This window comes from Ambystoma mexicanum, chromosome 10 (assembly GCF_040938575.1).
Source record: "Ambystoma mexicanum isolate Mex_15411 chromosome 10, UKY_AmexF1_1, whole genome shotgun sequence".
NCBI lineage: Eukaryota > Metazoa > Chordata > Amphibia > Caudata > Ambystomatidae > Ambystoma > Ambystoma mexicanum.
Genome location: NC_090932.1, coordinates 1561647743 through 1561670753, shown reverse-complemented (window position 1 = coordinate 1561670753; position 23011 = coordinate 1561647743). Strand labels below are relative to the sequence as shown.

The window sequence follows — 23011 nt, the reverse complement described above, 5'->3', positions numbered from 1 at the left end:
GAGGGAACCTGTAGCGGGTGGTCAATGTTTGGGGGGCGTTGAGCCGCCTCTGGAAGAGAAGGATCTACCCCTGCTGCGAGATCTTCTCCGGCCTCTTTGAAAACCTTGCGAGAACTGCCCCTGTGGTAAGCCCCAGGACGAGCTCTGACCCTGGTTGTACCCTTACCCCTGTTGTGAGTTTTGCCCCCTAAAGCAGGGAAAATTGTAACACCCCCCCTCTTTGACCGGAGGGTTTATTAGTAAATTGGCCCAGTGACTTTAAAGGATAGTTCCGGGATTTTGTTTTTTATTGTCCCTATGGTTCGGCCATGTGTTTTTATGCATAACTCGGTAGATCGTAGAAAACTTTCCTATGGACCTTACCCGACTTTTCGTCCATTAACGCACTCGAAATCAGCCGCCATTTTCTGATAATCCTATCATTTCCCCCCCATCGCCCTGGCTCACCAGCTTTTGCGGCACTAAATCAAATCCCCCGCCCCTGAAACAGACTTTATCAAAACATTCATATTCCCCGCCTCTATCCGTGACGTGACTGAGCTGCGTAGGCAAACGCGCCCAGGCGTCTTCTACGCGACTCCACACAGAACCCGGAAATCAACACAGATGAGCTCACACAACACAGCGCGCCACAATTGGGAATATGAAACTGTACTTTTAAATTAAACCGCAAGATTGTAAATTTGGTAAAGTACATTTATTTGACATCAAATGTTTTGAGAATATTCAGCGATTTTCATTTTTATTTGCTCACGTTCCAAAAAGTTCGTTTTGAGGCACGCGATGTTCCTTTGCTGTACACAGGGTCTTAGATCATCTCACAATACAGCGCCACAATTCGGAATATGAAACTGTGGTTTAAAAGCAAACGGCAAGATTGTACATTTGGCAAAGTACATTTATTTGACATCAAATGTTTTGAGAAGATTCAGCGATTTGCATTTTTCTTTGCTCTCGATCCAAAATAGTTTGTCTTGAGGCAAGCGATGTTCGTGTGCAGTACACAGGGTGTTGGTTTACGATAAAATAAGCTCTTCGGTCGCACTGATAATCACATGGCTGTTCCAACAACGAGGCACTAGGCCACCACAACGGTCTGTATGTTGCATCTAGCCGTTAGTACCGCGTAAGGGCATACTTGTACTTGGCGATTGTCCCATAAAATGGTCACGGTGGTAACGTTGTTCACGCGGAGAAGCAACTGGCGGTTATAAAAGCCATCCGCCGGTGTCTGGTACTCGTGACACATACAATAATGAAGGCCACCAGCCTGTACCCCCTGTGAAAACGAAAGATGCAAACTGTATTAAAATGACAAAACTTTCTTATCACTGTCGATTCAGGTAAAAAATGTCATTCTGCTTTGAAAAAAAATCTATCTAGAAAATGCACAATATGGAACCAATTTACATGCATTCGAATGATATGTAGATGTCATTTTATATGTGGGAGACGACCATGACATGGTGGTGGCATCACTGACATCAAAACCAGAGTATACTTACTCGTTACTCGGATTACGCGGACGAACAGTGCCGCGAAGTTCGTGCATAAGCACCATCATCATCCTCAACACGGTCCGTGAGAGGCAGGCTTCCCTGAACTCTGGCAGCTCGGTGATGCATTGCGGACTTGGCTCGCCTTCCGAAATGTAGGCCAAGCACCCGGAATTTTCACGGCAGCAGCAGTTCTCCTCAGTTGGCATTAGCTCGCACCGATTGCACGTGCACCAGGTGGAGACGCCGTCCATGCGACAGGGTCCAGGCTCTTCATCCGTTGACTGGTCCTCCCAACTGCCGTCCGAATCCCCATCGTTTTCGCGTGCTTGCCTTTCCAGTAGTTCTTGCTCGGTGTATACGGCATTATTGTAGCCATTGTGTGGTAAAGAAAGTAAAATAATTTACAGAGATGGTACAGGTGTTCACAAGGCCTAGAAGCGGCGAAGGTAGCTGAACAGAGCACAGAAACGAGTCACAGAATACTCAAAATAACACAGAGAGAGTAATGGAATCGAAAATCTGCTGCTGTGTGTTGTGAAACGGTGTGTTTATACTTATTGAGGAAAGAGGCGTCCTGCCATTTCCATGGCGACACTTCATTAGCTGAGGCGCAGCGATTGTTGACACGAAACGTGCTTTGGCGTTGCGAAATGGGCGGTACGCGTCTGCTGATGACAGGCTCAGGGGCGGGGGATTTGATTTAGTGCCGCAAAAGCAGGTGAGCCAGGGCGATGGGGGGAAATGATAGGATTATCAGAAAATGGCGACTGATTTCGAGTGCGTTAATGGACGAAAAGTCGGGTAAGGTCCATAGGAAAGTTTTCTACGATCTACCGAGTTATGCTTAAAAACACATGGCCGAACCGTAGGGACAATAAAAAAAAAGTCCCGGAACTATCCTTTAAGGGTATCATACTCTTTGGCAGACGTGAGGGTGTCTTCCACTGCCTTGCCGAACAAGACTTTTGATTCTATTGGCATGTTAAGAAGAGTAGCTTGTGCCTCGAGTTTAAACCCAAACTGGCGTAGCCATGCATGGAGTTTGATAAGCATGCCCTCAGCTATTATCCTCCCCGCATTATCTCCTGCATCTAGATTATTCTTGAGAATGCAATTTGCAACAGCTTTACCTTCTGCAACAGAGAGAGAGAGTTGATTTAAGGGGCTGTCGGGCTGAGGCAATCTGTGCGGCCAATTCCTCCCACTTATGCTATCTGGCCAGTAAGGTGGGGTTATTGGCAATCCTCGCCTGCTAGGCTGCCGAGGAGGCTGTTTTTCTGTTTACTTTCTTTATCTGGGGGTGCTTCTGAAGAGGCTAGAGGTGTTCCCGCTCTTTTTCTAGTGGTTTTAACACCCAATGAATCTGGTTTTAATTGACCGCTGATGTAAAGGTGGTCTGCAGAAGCTGGACGAAGACTTTCAATGCGCGGGTTTACAGCTCATGTTAAGTTTGGGGTCACCAAAGAGGGTTGGATTCACGTCTGTACAGATTGGAGAATTGGAATGAATTGGGTAGCAGACTTTTTATCTCCCAAGATGTTTTCAACAAAGTCCTTGTCTACATGGGTCTCCTGTGAATCTATCTTGAAATGTTCTGCTGCCTTTACGAGCATATCCTTATATTGAATTTGATGGTCGCCGGTGAGTCTGCCACTGGTGGGTCTGAATGATCTGGTGACTGTATGACGTAGACGTCTTCATCGTCATGTCATAAAACTGGTCTACACCCCCCCCCCCCCATGTCCCATTGGTCTTCAGTCACCGTGTATGCTCCAGAGTCCTGGAAGTCTTGAGTGGAGTCACAGTAAGAAAGCTGCCCTAGGTCCTGCTGAGGGGTGGCTGCTTGTATGGTGTCTGTACGGTCTCTTTTGGCAGGGGGTTGTGCAAGTGCGGCCCCACTAGCTGATGGAGTTACCTCAAGGTTTACTAAAACCTCTGGGTGGTTGTCAAAGAAATTGGCTGATAAAGACATACGTCACGTGACCCTATCAATTTCATCTGCAGACCATTGGGATGAACTTGGGACAACAGATGGGGTAGATGTTGGCTCAGGTGCAGGTGCTTCTTGTGCCTCATAGCCCCTGAAATGGTCCCCTCCCCATTGGGTCATAGTCCCTAAACTACAGCCCTCCTTTTGCTTTGGGGACTTGTGGTTTTTTTGACCGACCCTTTAGTAACGTGTCCAGGACGTGTTGGATGAGCTCAGACACTTTCGAGCTCTGCGACAACTTTGCTTGCAGGGGCCTTCGATGCGTCTTTTGACTGTCGTTTATCGGCATTCATGTGGCCGGTTGACACGTCTTTGGACGCTAAGTCGTCAGCGTGTGTGGACTTGGAGGTGTTGGACAAAGCGTCAGAACCTGACTTTTCTGTCGATTTCGGGGCCTGTCGTGAGGCGAACGAGAGTGTGATGGCCCAAAGGACAGGCAACTGTCAGACCTCCCCCTTAACGCCGTGTGTGGCCTTCCGGACAGCAATGAGGTTGACTTTTGGCCGTGGGATGTGTGCGTTGTGTAATGCAGTTGGTTCGAGCCAGTGCCGCCGGGTGTCGTCCACGTAGCAGAGACGCCAGCCTGCCTGATGGGTCGGGGGCTTGCACGCGGGTATCCGCAATGTCCCGTTCGCTCTCGGCGTCACTATTGACATCGAAGCTGATGTACTGGAGGCACCCTCAACGTCCATGGTGGCTTCGGTCTGCATGACGTGGTGGGCCAGCACTTGGTCTTGCAGTCCTTCAGAGTTTTGGGCTTGAAGAGCTTGCAAGATTTGCAGTGGCCTTCGTTATGGTCCCTTGGGAGACAGACTGCACACCCGTTGCAAGTCTTTCCAGGGACATTCATGGTTGCATGATGGGCAAACTAAGTGGCGTATTCTCCGTTGTGTATGGGTAAGGCAGCCTGGCGAATAAAGTGGGTAGAGGGGGAAATATGTATTCTATTAGGGTAACTAAGAAATTAACCACTCCCCACTCTCCCTACTGTGAGGGCCGAAGCCCAGAGCAGCCTTTCGAGGCAGTCTGAAGAGTTCATTGAGACGAGTTGAAGCAGTCGTCGACGAAGGTCTTGTAGGGGAACGGCTAAGAAAGGACAGTAAGAGTAAAATAGATTTCATTATATTTTGTAAATAATGGTGATAGCCAGAAGGAACTCCGCTTTGAGAGACCGACAATGATGGTGGAAAAAAACAATCTGAGGGACCTTGACGTGTGAAGCATCATGGGTACAGTAGCCCTCACACTAGGGATAGAACTACTGGCACGCCCTGACGACATCCCTTTTCGAGTTTAGAAAACAACAGCTGTAATACTCTGCAGCTTCCACTAGATGCAGGCCTGTGCATAGCATGTGATCTAAGCAGATTCCACAAGCCTCAGAATTGGAGAATACAGAGGACTAGTGAGTGGTGGAAAAAGTAGATGCTGAGGGACAGGGGTGCGGGGGGGTGAGTAGAAATGTGGCAGTAGGTGCAAACAAGAAAAGGAGGTTAGAACAACGAAGGCCACGGAGGAAGTGGTGACATCACAGAGTGTGGACAGAGGGAGTTAAGGTGAAGGAGGAGGTAGTAGCAACAGAGGGGGGGGAGATGGTGCTTACATCGGGGGGGGGGGGGGACTGTTGCAGGAAGTGGTAGGTACCAAAGTGCAAAAGAGGTGTTAAAAGCCACAGGGAAAGAAGAACCGATAATATCAGAGGTTCAAGGTGACATGGAGAAGGTAGTGTCATAGAGAGCGAGTGATAAGGAAGAGGCAGAAGTAGAGGTATGACGATTCACAAGATCTCGTCACTTATCCCCGGGAGGAGCCTTTCCCCGAGAGGCTAGGGAGGTGAGGCAGCTGACCAAAAGTGCCCCTAAGGGTGGTGGAAAGCGGTACCTCACAGGGAAAGACTGCCCCATGGGGATTAGGACTCCCGTTCTTTGAAAGAACTCCCGTTCTGTGAAATAACTCCTAAACCCCTTTTCCTTTTTTCCTTTAAGACCACGTCCCTGATAAAACTATTGTCTGTTATGGTATTGCCTCTTCCAACTTTCATCTATAAATTAATATGACCTAGATGAAGAACAGTCAAAGAAATCTGCAGAGCAATAACAGGCTGTCTTAGCATAGTAGTGAGAAGAGTTTGCTGCAAGGAGGCATAACGATTATCTCAACAATAAAGAAGGATTTTGACTTTACACTGGGGAGGGCCCAGCTACAGAGAGCAAAGAATGAGAAAGGACTGAGCAGCAGATAAAGCAGCCAGTGTGAAGCCAGCCCAGCCCTAGAAGTTCGAACCTGGAAACACAAGGCTACGCGAACGCTGATCTACAGTGGTGGGGACATCCATGAATGGTCGATGGAGTGCTGCGGAGGAAGACAAGCTCCCAACCAGTGGAGGAGTGGGAAAGAAGCCAGTGTTGGCGTGACCTTTGGGAGGTGGACCGATTGGTCCTGCAACAGCGCCAGAGCCCTGTGGCCCAAGTCTCTGCAGAGCCGCGAAGAACCAGGGAACGAGTAAAGGAAGAACTGAAGCAATGCGACGCAATCCCGACACCCAACAGGTAACGGGATTAGCAGGAGACCTAGTAGGGGTTTGGGGCAGATCAAGAGTCAAGCAAACCTCAGGAGTAATCCCCCTCATCACAGTAGTGACACCCAGAGAATCGAAAGTCAAGCAAGCCTCCAGAGTAATCTCACTTATCACAGTAGTGAGATACAGGGAATCAAGAGTCAAGCAAGCCTCTGGAGTAATGCCCGCATGACAGGAGTGACACCCAGAGAACCAAGAATCAAGAGAGCCTCGGGAGTGATATCCCTCATCTCAGTAGTGAGATCCAAATGTATAAGAGTCAAGAATGCATAGGGAGGAATCTCCCTCGTCAAAGTGGTAATCCAAGTAAGAGTAAAGAGGATACTAGACAACAAGAGCTGTCTGAAAGAAATCTTCATAACATCCGACAGTGAGGAATTGCTGGAACTGTAAAGAAAGCTTTCAGGAGCCATGGGAAGAAGTAAAGAAACCCTTGAGGACTATTGCAAAAGACTCTCAAGGCTGTACAGGGTAGGTCAGGAGAAGGGAGTCATTCTTCTGTCCATACTCTCTTTGTTGAACCAGAAGCTAGAGCAAGACATTGGGCCTCATTACACGGTAGGCGCTAAGGGATTACCAGCACCGGTAAGGTCACCAGTGCCGGTAATCCCTTAGCGCCCTACTACGAGGTCCCTCAGCGGGTCCCGTACTTAATGCCTGGTCTGACCAGGCGTAAAGGACGGGACCCGCTGAGGGACTTCAGAGCTAAAAATGGTACCGCAAACTGCAGTACCGTTATTAGCTCCTTCCCCATTCCCATTGAGCCCTATGGGGGCTTAAATGGAAATGGGTAATGGTATTTGGAATGGGGACTAACCGGGTCCTCCAGGGTCGGAATGACCCGGTAAGTCCCCATACCGCCTACCCGGACCCGGAATGCGGTAAGGGAGTAGCCATGCCGCTAATAGTGGCATGTTTAACTCCTACTGTGTAATGAGGCCCATAGTTGGAAAAAAGATAAAGACTAAGTCCATTGACCAGGAGAAGGGAGTCATTCTCCTGGTACTTTTTCATTTGGCTACTGAACCCTTTTAAAGATTGTTTGGACAAAAGAAAAAAATCCAGACGAGCACCCTATTTGTTTAGGTAGGGATAACACTTTACAGATGGGTAGAAGTAGGTTATTTTCTTCATTTTTTAAATAAAACTTTGTTGGAACATGCCACACCTTTATCCAACTCCTTACTCCACCAAGTTACAGGTGGTAGTGAAGGTGGTAAGTAGGAGACAGAAAGAGCGACATCAGGAGGAGAAGGGAATACCCAGGAGGAGGTGGCTTGGAGGTAACAGCAGAGAGACCAGAGCAGAAAGGGTGGTTACATCACAAGAGGTGGTAGTTGAGACAACATCATCATCATCAGGTGGTGAGGGAAGAGAGAGGCCCAACTCTCAGATAGGGAGATCCGGACTTGCCAAAACATTCCTGTGCAAGACCACACGACAGGAGAAGGAACGAAACCGGGGTCAGGGAGATTACTGTTCGGGAGGTGAGTTGGCAGTCTATGGCAGGCTGTACCATTGAACCTACCTCGTCTACTGCTGAGGTCTGTTCTTTGTGTCTTTCACTGTGAGGAGGAGCCTGACTGCAAAACCTGCCTGCCGCCGCAGAGCGGCGGCAGAGTTCTGCAGGAGAGTTGGCAGTCTACGGCAGTCCACGGCAGGAGATGGCAACAGGATGGAATTAGGAAGGACGACGTCTACGTAGTCGGCGACATCGTGTGGAAGAAAATGGACTGGAACATCGCAGCCCTCTGAAACAAGTGTCCTATAGCGGGAACTGAACAAAAAGAGGTAAGACCTCTATAGATGAACGACATGATCAGCGACTCCCTTTGTCCCAAGAATTGACCCAACAACCTGTGACCGACATGTCTACTGTGGAGTCTAACCCGGATTGCTGAGCGTGTCCGCCGTCCGCGGCTCTCTGTCATCCACGGCCGAGCAACAGTCTGGCCGGGGAGAGACCGAGGTTTGAGGAGGACCATGGCATTGAGAGCCCAGGAGTTGGAGGGGCACCGGTGTTCTTGGACGCTTATTTGGTGGATACAGAGGTAGTACAGAGTGGTAGACTTGTGTCTCATCTGGACCCCTGTATTTACCCTAGGGCGGGTGGAGGCATTCTGGTAAACTAAAACAGACCCCTCCAACAAGCAAGGAGAGGGATCCAACTCAAATGGCTCCCATTGATTGGAAACTTCCACTGGCACCTGTATTGTAATCAGAAATAGAAATCGCCAGGGGTAACAACCTGACAATTGAAGTAGACATTCACCCAAGGCCAGAAACTGAAGATCTTGGAAGCCCACCTTTGCGGGTTAACATGAACGACTCCCAAAATGAGGAAACGACGGGGCTCTTACAAAATCCAACGGAAGCACTGAATGTGACAGACAGTGTTTTGGGCCCTGACGATTACTTGGATCAAACGAAAGAAAGGGAAAATCCCCGAAATTCGACGGACCTAGACGAGTTAACAAGGCAAATCAAAAGATAAGAAAAATAAAGCTATCACCCAGAAGAAACCCAAACTAAAGGAAAAGAAGGTCACAAAACTTTTGAAAAAGAATGGCTCATTGCAAGGTCATTCTTTGATACTTTCAAAGAAAAAAGGGGCTCTTCAGAAACTAAATGATAAGGATGACAAAAATCAAAAATATATAAAGATCAATCCAGTGAATAAAACCTGTACACCAGGCCAATCTGTCTTTTCACAATTTTTTCTTAAAAATCAACACGAAACAAACTCTAGTCTGGGTGAGCTGTCAGACGCAGAAATTCTGCAAGGGGCGGACATAGCTTCATTGACACCGCTCCCAGGGCTACAAGTGTTTTCATGGGCCGTCCTGTCCTTAGAAGTAAATAAACAACGTGGCGAGCAGGACCCTCGACAACAGACTGAGCATACGGATCATCAAATAACGGGATCGGTATTGCCTCCATCGGACAGAGGGAATGGCGAATCCAACACGATGATACAAACTGAGGGTGAGATGTCTCTCACTCCTAAACCCACGAGACTTCCATCGGTGGGTAGCTGTGATTCCCAAAGAGACAATACGAATGCAGCTCAGGAAAAGGGTAGAGACCTCAAGACGATACATCAAACTCAAGAACTGGGCTCAGATGGCGGAAGAAACTCAACTAAAGAACATCAGAGAGGCGGACTAGAGTATTTACAAGGCACTGTTATGACACACATCTGTCAAAAGAGGGCCCAGTCGCCGAGAAAAACTCAAATGTCATGAGCCCTTATTTTGGCTCAACTCCAACAGCGGTAATTAATATAAATAATTTATTATCTGCTACCGAATTAAATGATATAAGCGTAAAAGGGCTTAGAAAATAGTGAACATGAACAGATCACATTTCATTCACCCTTAAGAAGGCGAACGTCAACAAGATTTATGGAAAAATTGCAAAAAGGATACACCTGTAAAAAAACAGACCTGATGGCAATCATGTCCACTTTAAGAATCGCGCTAGCACCCTTTTCAGGCGCTAAACTATACACTTAAGGACCGTACCTCATTGCTTGCCATGATTTATACTAAGATGACTTTTCTGTGGGGTTTTATTAGCGCGGCACCTAAATCGAGGGAGTCGCAGGAATCGTGTCCCCTTCAGAAAAAAACTGATCACAAAGAACATTTAAAGGATCAAAGTACAGAAACAATAAAACTGGAATTATTAAATCATAGTACTCAAACGTCTCTGATGAAAGGAGGGCAAAAGGACGCATTAAATTTGCTCAATAGACCTCAGGTAGAAGAGGTTGCCATAAAAAAGAAAAGCCAAAAAGAGACGGCAAACACCACCTCTAATTTATGTCAAAAGCAACTTCGTCAAGTTGTGAATCAGGGTCAAGACAAAACTAAAAAGGTTGGAGAAGGGAAAGAATTCCAATCAACAAGCGACAAAGAAATCCTCAAACTGATGTGTCATTATGGAATTACATACGGCAATTGATAATAGGACTCGCCAATAACCAGCGCCCCTGCAATTCCAAAACTCTCAAAACTCTAAGGAAGACATGTACCCAGTGTTTCTTCAACCAATGGGTAACAAAACTAACGAGAGAAGGTGGGTAACATTCGAAGGAGCAGAATCTCAGCCAGAGGTAAACACAGGTTTTGAAGACGAGACGGATGAGGAAGCAGCACTCTCTGTGCTAGCTCAAAGGGTGACTCCCAAGCATGCTTCTCAAGAACTGGTAGCTAGAGCCAAAGCTCTCAAGCCCCGAAGTCCATCTATGAGCAAGAGAATTGTGACTGACGATTCAGGAGAAAAGATTGATTTGAGGGATTTATCTCAATACTCTATAGAGGAGGTAGACTCAGAGCTCTACTGTATTGAAGAGAATAACCAACAGTCGCAAAATTCTAGAACGGCGAACAGTAGTGGCAGTATTAATGGTCAATCATCACCTTTCATGTCGCTTGCTGACAGGCGGGAAAAAATTAAAAACGATCAACGGGGGTTATCCGACATTAAGAAACTACAGGGGAGTCCCGTTCCGAGAGAACTAAGAAACCTGCAAGCTACAAATGGACAAATAAGTAAACGGGACGATAAAAACAGAAGACCGCACTAGAGATAGAAAAGTCGATAGAGCAATATGGGAAAAACCGAGAAACAACGGTAAAGAAAACTCGAGACACTTACAAGACTCTAGAAAACAAAAATTGAGAGAAACATCTAAAAAGAATGAAAGTCACTTATAAGGATAAGATAAAAAGTGACAAAAATGTTAATCTCGAAATAATAGGAAACTCCAACGGCACGTTTTTGAACAGGAAAAACGTGATGACACTGTTTCAATGTATACCTACTCTAAGATCAATTAAAACGGATGAAAACAAAATTGTTGAATTCGGAGTGAAAGGAAAACTACATAGTGTTTAGCTACATGTCCCTTCCCCTGTCGTGAGGGTAATGATTGCACAAGCTGTCGAATGTTTTCTAATCCTGGGTTATGAACAATCCAACTACCTAGATGCCAACATGGAAGACGGAGGTGAAACAGACAGAATTAAGGTGGTAAAATCGTGTGAATTATCGAAGAAAGAACAAATAAAAACACGAACAAGAGAAAGAGAAACGGTCAACAAAGACGACAGAACTCGGGAAGGCCTCCAACCTGAAAATAGTGTGGAAACAAACTCTAATAAGGATAGTGGCGTGGTGGGACGAACACATGCATTTGACAAAAGGTCTTGCCTTTATCATCAGAGAAAGAAACTAGGAGAACCTTTAAAGACCCCTTGGGGGTGGGTCGGATGCCTAAAGGCCCGCTATCGAAACTAAAGATAACATTTACTCTGGAAGAACGTGAGAGAGAAGAACGGACCCCTCCAAATAATTAAAAAACAGAATCCATCAAAAGAGGGACACAAATGGAGATTGATGTCAAAGGCATTGAACCAGAGTAAACGAAGTTAGCAAATCCAGAGAGAGGGAGTCAAAGATGATCCTTCTAAGGAAACCCTGGAAAAACTAACCTCTCTGAAATTTGGTTCATGGAATACAAGAGGTTTTGTACACTTATTAACACCTACGGATGTCTGCCTAGGAGAGTATGATGTACTGTGTCTCCAAGAAACTTGATTAAGAGCTCAACCAGCTATGGATGGCTACGAGACATCTCTCTCACTGGCAGCGAAAGGCCCTTCTGGCTGTCCATCGGGTCTACTGATTATGATTCGATCAAACAAAGAACTACCAATAACAAAGATGATAGAATGATCTCTATACTTCCAAGTTTTACAACTTAAGTGGGAAGGGAGCCAACACAAATCAGTAAAACCAAAAGCTGAAGATGTGATAATTAACACCTATTGAAATCCACTGGTGTTAAGTCACGATCACTTTTTAAACCAAGCAAATAACATCATGAACAAAATCTCGTCAGATCATCAACTTTGTCACCTGATAAAATGTGGAGATCCAAATTTAGTGTACCCAAAAGTAAAACGGAGTAACATGAGCTCTACTCCAAAGACTCCCGCGACAAAAAGAGGTATAAAATGGGCAAAATTAATGAAAGCACAAGACTTATATAACCTCCACCTCTTGAAAGATGATGACAATTTCATACCAACCTGGGAAAATAACTCCCTCTCAGCTACATTAGATCACATCTTTGTACATGCAAATTCCTTATGTACATCAATAAATTTCAGGTTATTCGTACTAAGAACAGTGATCACAATTTGCTCGAATTTGACTGGAAATCCCACCACGAGATACAAAAAATGATGAGAGCGGAGATCGAAGAAGCAAGTGGAAGAATAAGACTCAGAGTTAACGTGGAAGAGGTTAAGAGGTTAACTGAGACATATACCAAGGGAATCATAAACCAAAGCAAGATGGTGTCGGATTATGACCAATGCTTAAATATCTAGCAACACAAGGTCAAGAATCCATTGACAAACCCAAATGGAAAAAAACACATTTATGAGAAGAATCTGGTTGAAAAAAGGAAGAAAGTGAGAAAAGCAGTGCGTTTAGCAAACAAAACCCTTGATAAAAAGGATATGGAAGCAGCACTTGGGATAAAAACAAATCTTACAAGAACTGGCTAAGATCTCAGAAGGCATGTATGTATCATTCAGATGCAGAATATATGCCAAGACTAATAAATGGGCGAAACAAGAGAATTCTGGTCCGTGATTACAACGCCGTCAAGTATCTCACCCAACGGGATTCATAACTATGTAGGAGAAGAGAAATTGAGAGATTGTAAAATGATCTATGCTCTTCAAAAACCCAAATACAGGGATCATAAGAACGCACGATCTGACTAAAGTAAAATGGGGCCGGCCCAATGACATAACATCTATTATAACCAAAATCAAAAAACGGAATAGTTCCAGGGCCCCAGGGCCCGATGGTCTGACTAATGCCCACTTAAAACAAGCACCAGAGGAGTGGGCATTATTTATTAATAAAGTATTCAGTACCGTCACTAAAACAAAAACAATTCCTCGGTCTTGGAAAAAAGCCACTATAGTCACGATCTATAAAAATGGACCCAGAGAACCCCCGAAGAACTACCGGCCAATAGCGCTATTAGATGTTATTGGCAAAGTTTACGGCTCAACTCTAGTGGAGCTGTTTCAAAAGTGGGCGACAGATAAGGACTTAATGGAGCCATTCCAGTCTGGTTTTGTAAACAACGTAGGAAATTTAGCTAACATATTCCTGATTAACATCTTAAAAAGTAGGCCCAAGGAAGGAAGACTGGGACTCTAAATGGCTTTTATTGACCTGGTCCAAGCGTTTTCCCAATAGGGAGCATTTATGAGAGAAATTGGAGCTAAAGACTGCCCTAGAAGCATATTAGAACAAATCCAAGCTCTACATACTGAGACGTCCATGTCAGTACACCTGAACCAGCAGGGCACGCTGTCGAAGCCCATACAAACATCAAGAGGGGTCAAGCAGGGGTGTCCCCTGGCTCCTACCTTGTTTAACACTTACTTATGGGACTTTAAGGACTCAGAGAAATTAGTGAGATCATATCCACCAAAAATGGGAGTAGAGGTAATATCCCGCTTGTTATATGCAGACGATAATTCTCTTAGACCAAAGACCAATAGGTCTGCAGAGACAGTTGGATAACTTGAGCCTGTGCATCGGAAAGAACAATCTGGAAATAAACACGACTAAAACAAAGATAATGACTCTCCAAAAAACTACTAACCCTAATATCACCTTTGCATGGCATTTGGAGGGTGTGAAAATCCAGACGGTTTCCGAATTTAAATATCAGGGAGTCATTATGAGTAATGATCCAACAGAATCAAATATACAACATCATCTATGGGACAAAGTCAAGAAGCCGACATCTCAAGCCAAGGCCATTGAGAGGAAATTCTGTCGGTATTCGTTGAAAGCAATTCTCCAATACTATCGGATAAAGGTTATTCCATCGTTAACTTACGGGGCAGGGGCTTTTCTAAACTTACTGGAGGGCCTGTGGCATAAACTTGAAAGTTATTTTTGGAGACAGCTATTAAATTTACCACCTTGAACGCCAATGGCTCTAATTAGAAGAGAACTATGTATTGGATCTTTAAAAGCTATTGTTGAGAGGAATAGACTGATACTTTTAGAAAAGTGATCGTGCCAGAGCGTTCAAACATTTTTAACATCATTCATAAAGAAATCCTCAACTCAAATTCTAAAGCATTAAAAGCCTTGCAACAGAAAATTAACAAAACATTAGAGGAAATAGGATCCTCAGAAGCCGAATTAATGAATAATCAACAAAAGTGGCTACAAAAATGGAAACCTTAGATTGGATAAAGACACAAGATTTAGCTGGGTCTTACAAGCTGGCAGCCCACATAACACTGGTAAGCAGAAAATTAAATGATACAGGGCAGTATCTGAGGATTTCCCCAAATAAATAATATCGACAAACGTTTATGAGCGCACGTTTCAATATTTTGACAACAAATGAAATAAGGGTGATTAGAGGAACCTCAATTACAAACAGATGTAGATTCTGTGAGAGGATTGACCTTAAGGAAACTTGAAGACATCTCCTTTTGAATTGTATAGGCCTCAGGAAGGAAATAACTATCCATATGGTTCACCTATTTAAGGACCTTCATTCCTACGAAGAAGAGGACTGGTGGAATCGCTTAAAGGAGGGAGAAAGGACAAGTGAAACCATTGCAGTGACTCAATTTTTGCAACATATCGATCTTGCAAAATCGTAAACTGAAGATGGAGCTGATACAACTACAAACTTTTGGATTTAGGCTGACTTATCTGTTCACGGTGTTCTCGCCCGTCTTTTTGTTTTCTTATCCTATCTATCTGTGCCATTCTCCGGGCCCCCATTTCATCATACTTATCTGACGCTTCTTTCATGTGGAGTGTGGAGAGAGACTCTTTTCTTTGCTATTCTACTTACTGGGACTTTTACTGCAGAGGGCTGAAGAGCATGGAAACCTGCATCCCATTAAAGTGGCATTGTACAAGTTGGGGGGGGGGGGCTGGGGGTCGGGCTCTAAGGAAAAGTGGCACCCACCAATTTCACTTAAGGATAGCTACCCTGACCTTTGTTTTATTTGGGAAGATACAAATTTTCATTAGTGATCAGCAACATATGGTCTTGGTGTATTTCGTGGTCCAAGCTGAAACCGTGCAACACCACTTTTCTGAGATTGACCCATAGTATGTATGGAGTGGTATCTCTTATTAGTGGGTCCTAATCTAGGCATGTCTTTGATTAACTGAAATTGGGTCGGATAGGTCGAGATCTTCTTGATATGGTCTGTTGCCTGGGTCTTCTGGCACATGAAAAAAAACAATTCATGGCAATCATAATTAGAGGCTATGTGTCATGCCTGCTGGACATATCTCTGGACCGGGAACGACCTCTCCATACAAAATGAGTTACGCCCATAGAACCGCTAGACCATTCTATTCGAAATGGAGGTTGTTCGATGCATTGCCCGGAAAACGACATCTGCATTTTTCACGTCGTTAAATTCACGTGACTTAGTTCCGTCACGTGTATCACGGCAGTACGTACATAAGCAGTGTGGAAACGTCGATCGCTGCTTCTGATTAATTCATTTTTGGCGTTTTGTAGCTGAACTCCGGACCTGCGTCCTCGCATTCCCTTCAGCAACTTCTTTGGCCTTTTGGAGCGCGTTTTCCTCCACACGCTAATTTCCTGGAGCCGTGTATCCTGTTCACGTGTCAAATCTCCACGCGGACGCTGTCTTCAAGCGCGGCTGTCCTGAGCTGCGTGCATCCTGTTCGCGTGCCAAATCTCCACACGGACGCTGTCTGCAAGCGCTGCTGTCCGGGGCTGCGTGTATCCTGTCGCGTGCAATCCTGCACGTGGTTTTCTGATATACTTTGAACCTTTGGTACCTGTGACAGTTAACAGGTGAACTTCTAATTTTTGTTCTTCGTGGGAAAGGAAGTATTTCATGAACTATTGGAAGGTGATTGTGCACAGTACTTTGGACGGTATCCTGTGGTGCACCAACCCGGTATCTAGCGTGAGCCTCATGCCGTTCGGGGTAAGTCTCCCTTACTAATCTTCCCCTCCTTTGTCGTTGGTTCAACTCCTGGTTTTCTTCAAGAGACTTTCGTTGAATACTTCAGTTTTTGCCATAAGGTCAGTGTTTTGAATTAATGCTAATACTGTGCTATCATAGTGATTTGAGTTTGGGACAGTTTCTTATGATACTTTATCTATCCTAGGCGTACTTCCGATACAATACCCACGCCCTTTCAAGTGATCCATCTCTCTGCCTGTTTCATCAGTCAGAGAGTTGTATCACTTGGAAGGTCTATTTTGACCTACCTACAATCAAGTCGTGTGAAAAAGGATCCGGAAGAGCCCTACCAATTGTATCCTTTTTTGGTTACCGTATCCTTTTCAATTGATACATTGGTGATTTATGACACTATGTTTTTTATTTTTGTAGAAACTCAGGAAAAACTGCAATTCATAACACTGTGTTCGTAGAGATGACATCATCAGGGATGCTCTTTGGAAGGAACCCTTTGTTGTTTTGCATCCAATAAAGGGTATTTGGACACAGCAATTATTAAGTGCTTTGGGGAACCACAAAATGCAGGGGTTACAGTTCCCCATTATGCATTTCCTTTCCCAGGTCGCATAGGCCAGGATAATAAAACTGAAAGAAGCAAACCAGCTTTTGAATAGGCTGAAACAATGCTTAGCATCTTAGCAGCTATTAAACTTAGTTAATAATATTAACAGACCCATCTCTGAACAGATCTTGTCAGAATCCAAAAACCGTTTCAGGAAAATAGAACCCACAACTACTTTGACATTAGCATTTAAGTAAATGTACCACTCATCTGCTCAATCGGAGTACATTATTATTTGAGTGTTTCACCCAGATTCAGTTTTAGGGACTGTATCTGTCACCTATCAATTTCCCCATTCAAACTTGGATGTTCCAAATTGGCTTTCTTGGCATCCTCATAGAATGCATGTTTGATAGGATTTGCAGATTGATACACAAACTGCAGGTCGCCTATTAGAAGAGGGGCGATATTCAAGACCCATATTTCCTTTCAAGACGTGGATTAAAAATAAGTTTAAACATGCATTTGCAATGCCAAAAGGGCATTGGGCTTCTGTGCAAGCATGCAAAAGGCAGTAACATACCACTGGTATTTACTGGCCATTGATGGTAGCAGGTGCAAAATGGTGAGAGTACCAGGGCATCTAATAGCAGTGCCAACATATCTGCAAGCCAAAACTGTTGGCTTTACCAAGGCTTATTTTTAAAAGGAATTCAGTTAGGACAGTAATAGTGCCTATAAAACAAGAAGCTGTTTAGATATTTGTATTACACCAGTACCTTTTACAGCTCCAATTAAGTCATTAATTGCCAGAATACTGCTTTGCAAACCACTAGCATGAACCTTTGAGTACAATGTTTCATGGCCAGGCTTGATTAAAGCGAGTTGAAAGAGTTCCCATGAGGAGGTGTTTTTGGGCGGGGAGGGACAGGAACTCGGTGGGAATGGCCATAGGGATGAATTAGCATTGCCATGGTCAGTGAATGGGTAGGTAAATAACCAAAAAACACCTTCAAGCTTTGTGTCTCTCCTCATATGTCATTTCTCTCTATCTGTACTCTATGCAATAGTTCGGCGTATAGGTGGCTCTGACACCTAACACCCCAAACTAAAATGAAGGTCTTCAGCAGGCTGTAATAAATAGGTAGGAACTTAAGAGTGGATGCGGGCTGCACCAATATCATAAACAAGTTCAATAAGGCTCTCCTGATGCCTTTTCTCCACTTCTATTTTTCAGAGACCCAGGGTTTCAAATCCATGTTAACAAGCTGGGTTTGCCTGCTGTGTTTGTATTTGCATGGTCCGCTATAATTATTGCTGCTGTTAGTGAGAGCTATCTGAAGTTTAGAAAAGGTTTCAATTAGTGCTACCATGTTGAGGGTGTCTAGTTTAAGAGTAAAGTGAAATTGAGATGTTTTTAACATTTACTAACAAGTATAGCTCTATCTTCCGCTGAACTCTTGCTCATTGATCTTTTGCCTTCCTGCATTTGTGGTCTGATTAAATACGTCACAGTTGGTGAAACTACTTCTCAGGGTGCGCTGGGTAGGACTAGAGATAGGTTCTCTAGCTTGGTCTTACGTTTTTCTCACTGGTCTAGGTTTGTAGAAAGACATCGCAGTCTCAAGGCTTTCTACAGCCTTGTTTCAGCTTCAAGGTTGTAGGCAGACAGTGCTTTTAATGGCGCTCCCACTGCCGTTCTGTTCACTAAGACTGTTTTATATGAAGGGTTAGTTTAATGAATAGACATTCCTCATCCACGATTTCTACTGGTCTTCATTTCTCTTCCTTTGTGTCCCCTCAGAGATAAAAAGCCTAAGTGTCATTTTAGATCTCAATTCTCCTCTTTTCTGCAGGGTACCAGTTAATGGCAAGCTCTGGCAATGACATCATGGTTTAGATGGATGTGAACGATTGTCGTTCGGCGTATCTTCCACAATCGGGTATGGCTGTTCTTTCCCCTATCTGGGCAAGTTGTTATTCCAGAATGACAAAGATGTATCGCAGTCAGTCTTGCTCTAGTTTCACTGCATCCGTGTTTGCTCATTATGAACCTAGTGCATCTTCAGCACTTTGTGGTTTCATTTGGGGAGGATGGTTCATCACAATAGCCATATGTCCCTTTTCTCTGCAGTTTCCTCGTAGACATCTTCTTGGAAAACAATGCGGGTAAACAGGTGTTTCCCTGGTCTACTTCAGCTGTGTACAACTGCAACTAGGGAATCCCCCCCCCCAATCCAGACCCCCTTCTTCTTGGCTAACAATGCAAGTAGCGGTCACCTCTCTCCCTACAGATGTCTTCCTGGTCCTCAAGGTTGAGTGCGAATTTGAGTAAATGCGTGTTGCCGCTCAAACCAAACCCTGCCCTGACTTCCTCCAGCTTTGGTCCCAGTTTGAGTAATTATGCATCTCCCCTCAGTGTCTAATTTCCCTTGGGTAACCAAGGGGCTGTTCGAACTCAGATGCATTCTTTACTTCGGATAAAGGCACTGACAATCTCGCTTTCACTGTGCAATGTTTAACTTTGACAAAAGCATTGCAAATCTTCCACAAGCGCCTTACCTTTGATAAAGATGATACAGTACCAGCTTTGGAAGATTTGGAGACTGAGGAGATGGGGAGGCTGCTTTCAGGTTTCAGTTTCTCAGTAGCTGGCACTTTGTTTCCTGGTACCTTGGGCATGGAGCCAGCACTCCTGCCCGCCTTCTTCATCCTGGGTGGCCTGCTCCCAATGCATTTACAAGGAACCCTGCAAAGAGAAAGGAAGGAAAACAAATCACAATTGGAAGAAGAGGTGCTCTGGTCAGAGACACGTATGGCAGGAGTCCTAACATACCAGACAGAGCATTTGTCTACAGTGCAATATTGCCCAAAACACCAAGAGGAGAACAACCATCCCATTTGAAGGAACTGCAGACAGTTTGGGCTGTATGCATTGCCTGATGCAAAGGATGCCTAACTTCTAGCTGTGAAATTATGATCTGCCACAAACAGCACGAACCACACGGAAAAACCTGGAGACTTCTTACTCCTAGGCCAGGGTTCTGGCTCTCCAGAGGTGTTGGACTACAACTCCTCTCAGCCCTAACCAACACAGTCAATGGAGACGGATCATGGGAGTTGCATTGTAAAACATCTGGAGAGCCGCAGGTTGCAGACCCCTGTCCTAGGCGGATTCCTCCTACTCCAGCTTCACTGCCGTCCCTTAAGGGCATCAAGGGGACCCCATTTTTCCTTTTCCTCCATGCCTAGTTTAACAAATAACCCTTGCATGGCACCAAGGCTGTATACTATCACTGCAATCCACAGCTTAAAAACCTTCCCTTGCACGGCAAGACTCTATACTTTTCACCCACTCCAAACTTAACAAAACTTCCTTTTCAAGGCAAAAAGAGCCTATGCTTTTGTTACAATAAAAAAAGCATGGGGTCTTGGTGAACTTAAGTGGGCCAATGCTTCTTACGGATAAACCTTTTTTATCAATGACCTACAGTTATCTGCAATCGAAATCGTTCAAAATCAAAATTCCCCTACAACACAGTGTCAGCGAGAAGTCATTTTTAGGCAGCCATCTTGGTTATGGGGCTGGACATCAATTAACCACTGGATTATTCAAAGAGAAATGGTGTCGTTTTACACCAAAATCTGCATGTGTGGTTAGATCTCTTCCCTCCCAGAATGTCTGGCTTTACCAGATACTCCCTTTTGGAGAGTGTGGTGGTGGCTAAGAGGACCAGAAAAAGCTCACCTGTATTTTTAATTATATTGTACTTCGGTCTTCTAAAGAAACCACCATATAAATTAAAAAAGCAAAAAACATGGCAACAACCTGTTGATTTCTAAACCTTAGAAAATAGCTCTGTCTCTGGGGAGATTGCACCAAAACAAGATTTAACAATAATGAGTACTAAGCAGGGCAGGCTTCTCTCCATCTTGGTTTTCATCCTGTGCTCTCAGCCCCTGGCACAGCAGATAAAGATGTAGGTAGGTTTAAACCATTTCACATTTAAAAAACTGTTCTAGAAAAATAGGTGCATTCGCCAAGTTGTCACAAATCTTTCAGAAATATGCCCCATTCACTGCATAGAAAATATGGATTACACCATGGTATGGTTGTAACATCAGATGCAAACAGGACAACAGAGTCAGCAGAAAATAGAAAGATTTGTGAAAATGGTCACTCAACACGATTTCCACAAACGAATGCTGGGGCTGCGCCATTTGTGAACTATGTTTATGCTTTATCAATCCATAGTCATTCGTACATATGTACAGAAATTAGATGCGCTACATTGAACATCAATAGAATAAAGCATTCAGCAATATAGCACTGCCCCACTTCCGGCTCTTGTCTCATGTTATGTTATGTTATGTTACTCTCACTTGTAAAGCGCACATACACCACGGGCATCTTGTGCTGACTCGGACAAGTAGGCAAACATGTCTCAGCTAAAAGAGGTATGTCTTTAGGGAACACCAAAATGACAGGTTGTTCTCTGTGGCATGAAGCGCTCGGGGAATAGAGTTCCAGAGCTGGTCCCTATGACTAGGCACGTAGACTATAGATGCAAGAACAGAGAGTGTCTTAGAGAAATAGGTTTTCCTTGCCACATTTTATGCAGAATCGTAATAGACTTCAGACTATTTATTTCATTTGCCTAGGGTTTCCGCTTCAGAGGCAGACATAGTCAGAGGTGTGCCGGCTGTGCAAGAAACACCTGGACTGCAACAAAAGCAGCCAAAAACTGTGCAAAATTACAGCAGGCAACGTTCAAAGTCTAGAGGGATTTTTGGACGTCTTTAAATTAAGAGGTCAAAAAGAAAAATCTCATTGCGCTCTGGAGGACTCCAATGCACACGGCGCATGAGGGTTAGGCACGCAATATAAATGTAATAAATAAATGAAGTAAACAATCTGAAAATGGCTTCTTATGGAGAGGCCTAAATCCATCCCAATCATTGGTCAGCAGGAAAAGGACCAAAGCAAGTTCCATAGGCTAGGTGTTCAAAGTATTTTCTGTGCCACCCTTTTACTACTATGACAATCGTGTCTAGTAAGTATTTTGAACTTGGCGACAGGGCATTATTCAACCACCCTATTCTATAAAAAATAGAAATCCAGTTACGGAGAATGGTGCTAACTCAAGCCGAATCAGCATTAAAAAATATGTTCGAGACAATACAGAAAATCAACACACAACTTGGAATGACTTTTCTAATAATATTTTAAAAAGGAGGAGGGTGTTAATCCCAAAAATAAAATAGTACTAATGGCCAGATGCCGGAGACCAAGATTTCACTACACTTTAAGAAGCAGTTATCTCCACCCACCGAACTCCACAACAGTGTATATCTTATTGCACCCTAGCAATTACAAGAGTCGAGGATAAAAACATAAGCATTCCTTTAGCAACTTTGAAGAGATATATCAAAGTTTTCGATAATTCCCAAATGAGGACCACGCACCCCCCCTTTTGAAATGTATTCCCAATTGCTCAATATGTTAAGTGACATATTCATGGAATTTGCAAACAATCTACACCGTTGCTTGCAATATATAGGGGGCCCTTATATCTTCAACAGATTTAGGGGGAAATGAAGCAATTTCGCACCACAAGGCAGGAGAAATATAAACGAGAACTATTGTAGGCTACAAGGAATCGACAAAGGATTTGGTACAGTCTAAAAACGGTGCAAATTGGCTAGTGACACTTGACTCTTGGCGAGTAAGAAATGGTGTGCTGTGCACGTATAGAATTGAGGTGGCAAGTAACTTTTCATGGCTGGCTAGTAGTAGCTTGCACCTTGAATTTGTGCCCCCTGATCTAAGAAATGTAAGGGAATCTATGGGAATGCTCACATATCAAGCATTTGCACAACTCGCAAGTGGATCTGCACAGCACTTCAGTATTGAGACCTGGAACCCAAACATCAGGACAAATGGGGACGGATGACGGTGAAAAACCAGTCCGTGAGTTACCGCCAAAGGCAACTCTGAGACGAGCTACCCTATCAAAAAAAAAAAAAATACGCCATTAGGGAAAGAAAAATAAATGAGTCAGTGAACCCGTTGCTTAGCAATGTTTTCCTTCTGGTCAAAATTAATTTAACTTTCAGAAAACGCAAGCCTTCTGGGGGTGATATAGAACATCTATACAACAATGCATGTATGTGCTATCCCACAATGGTGATTAGAATCCTTATGCGGACACCTTTGTGGAATACAAATCGATAGTGGACTCAGGTGGGCAAAATGGAAGTATGTCAATGTCAAAATATACCCTCAACAAAGAACAAGATCCTAGAATTATTCGGTTTTCTTTATACATCGTTTGTCTCGAACTGGGTAGATGAAAG

At 44.2% G+C, this 23011-nt stretch overlaps 1 protein-coding gene across 3 annotated transcripts in view; it reads right to left on the bottom strand.

Annotated features, from left to right (window-relative positions):
* Positions 1–23011, bottom strand: part of SPECC1L (sperm antigen with calponin homology and coiled-coil domains 1 like) — a 909747-nt gene that overhangs the window by 670489 nt on the left and 216247 nt on the right. For all 3 annotated transcript variants that reach the window (XM_069619860.1, XM_069619861.1, XM_069619859.1), the window contains one exon: positions 19217–19403. In XM_069619860.1, coding sequence (XP_069475961.1) covers positions 19217–19366 — 150 coding nt within the window. In that variant the 5' untranslated portion in view covers positions 19367–19403. The remainder of the gene's footprint in view (positions 1–19216; positions 19404–23011) is intronic.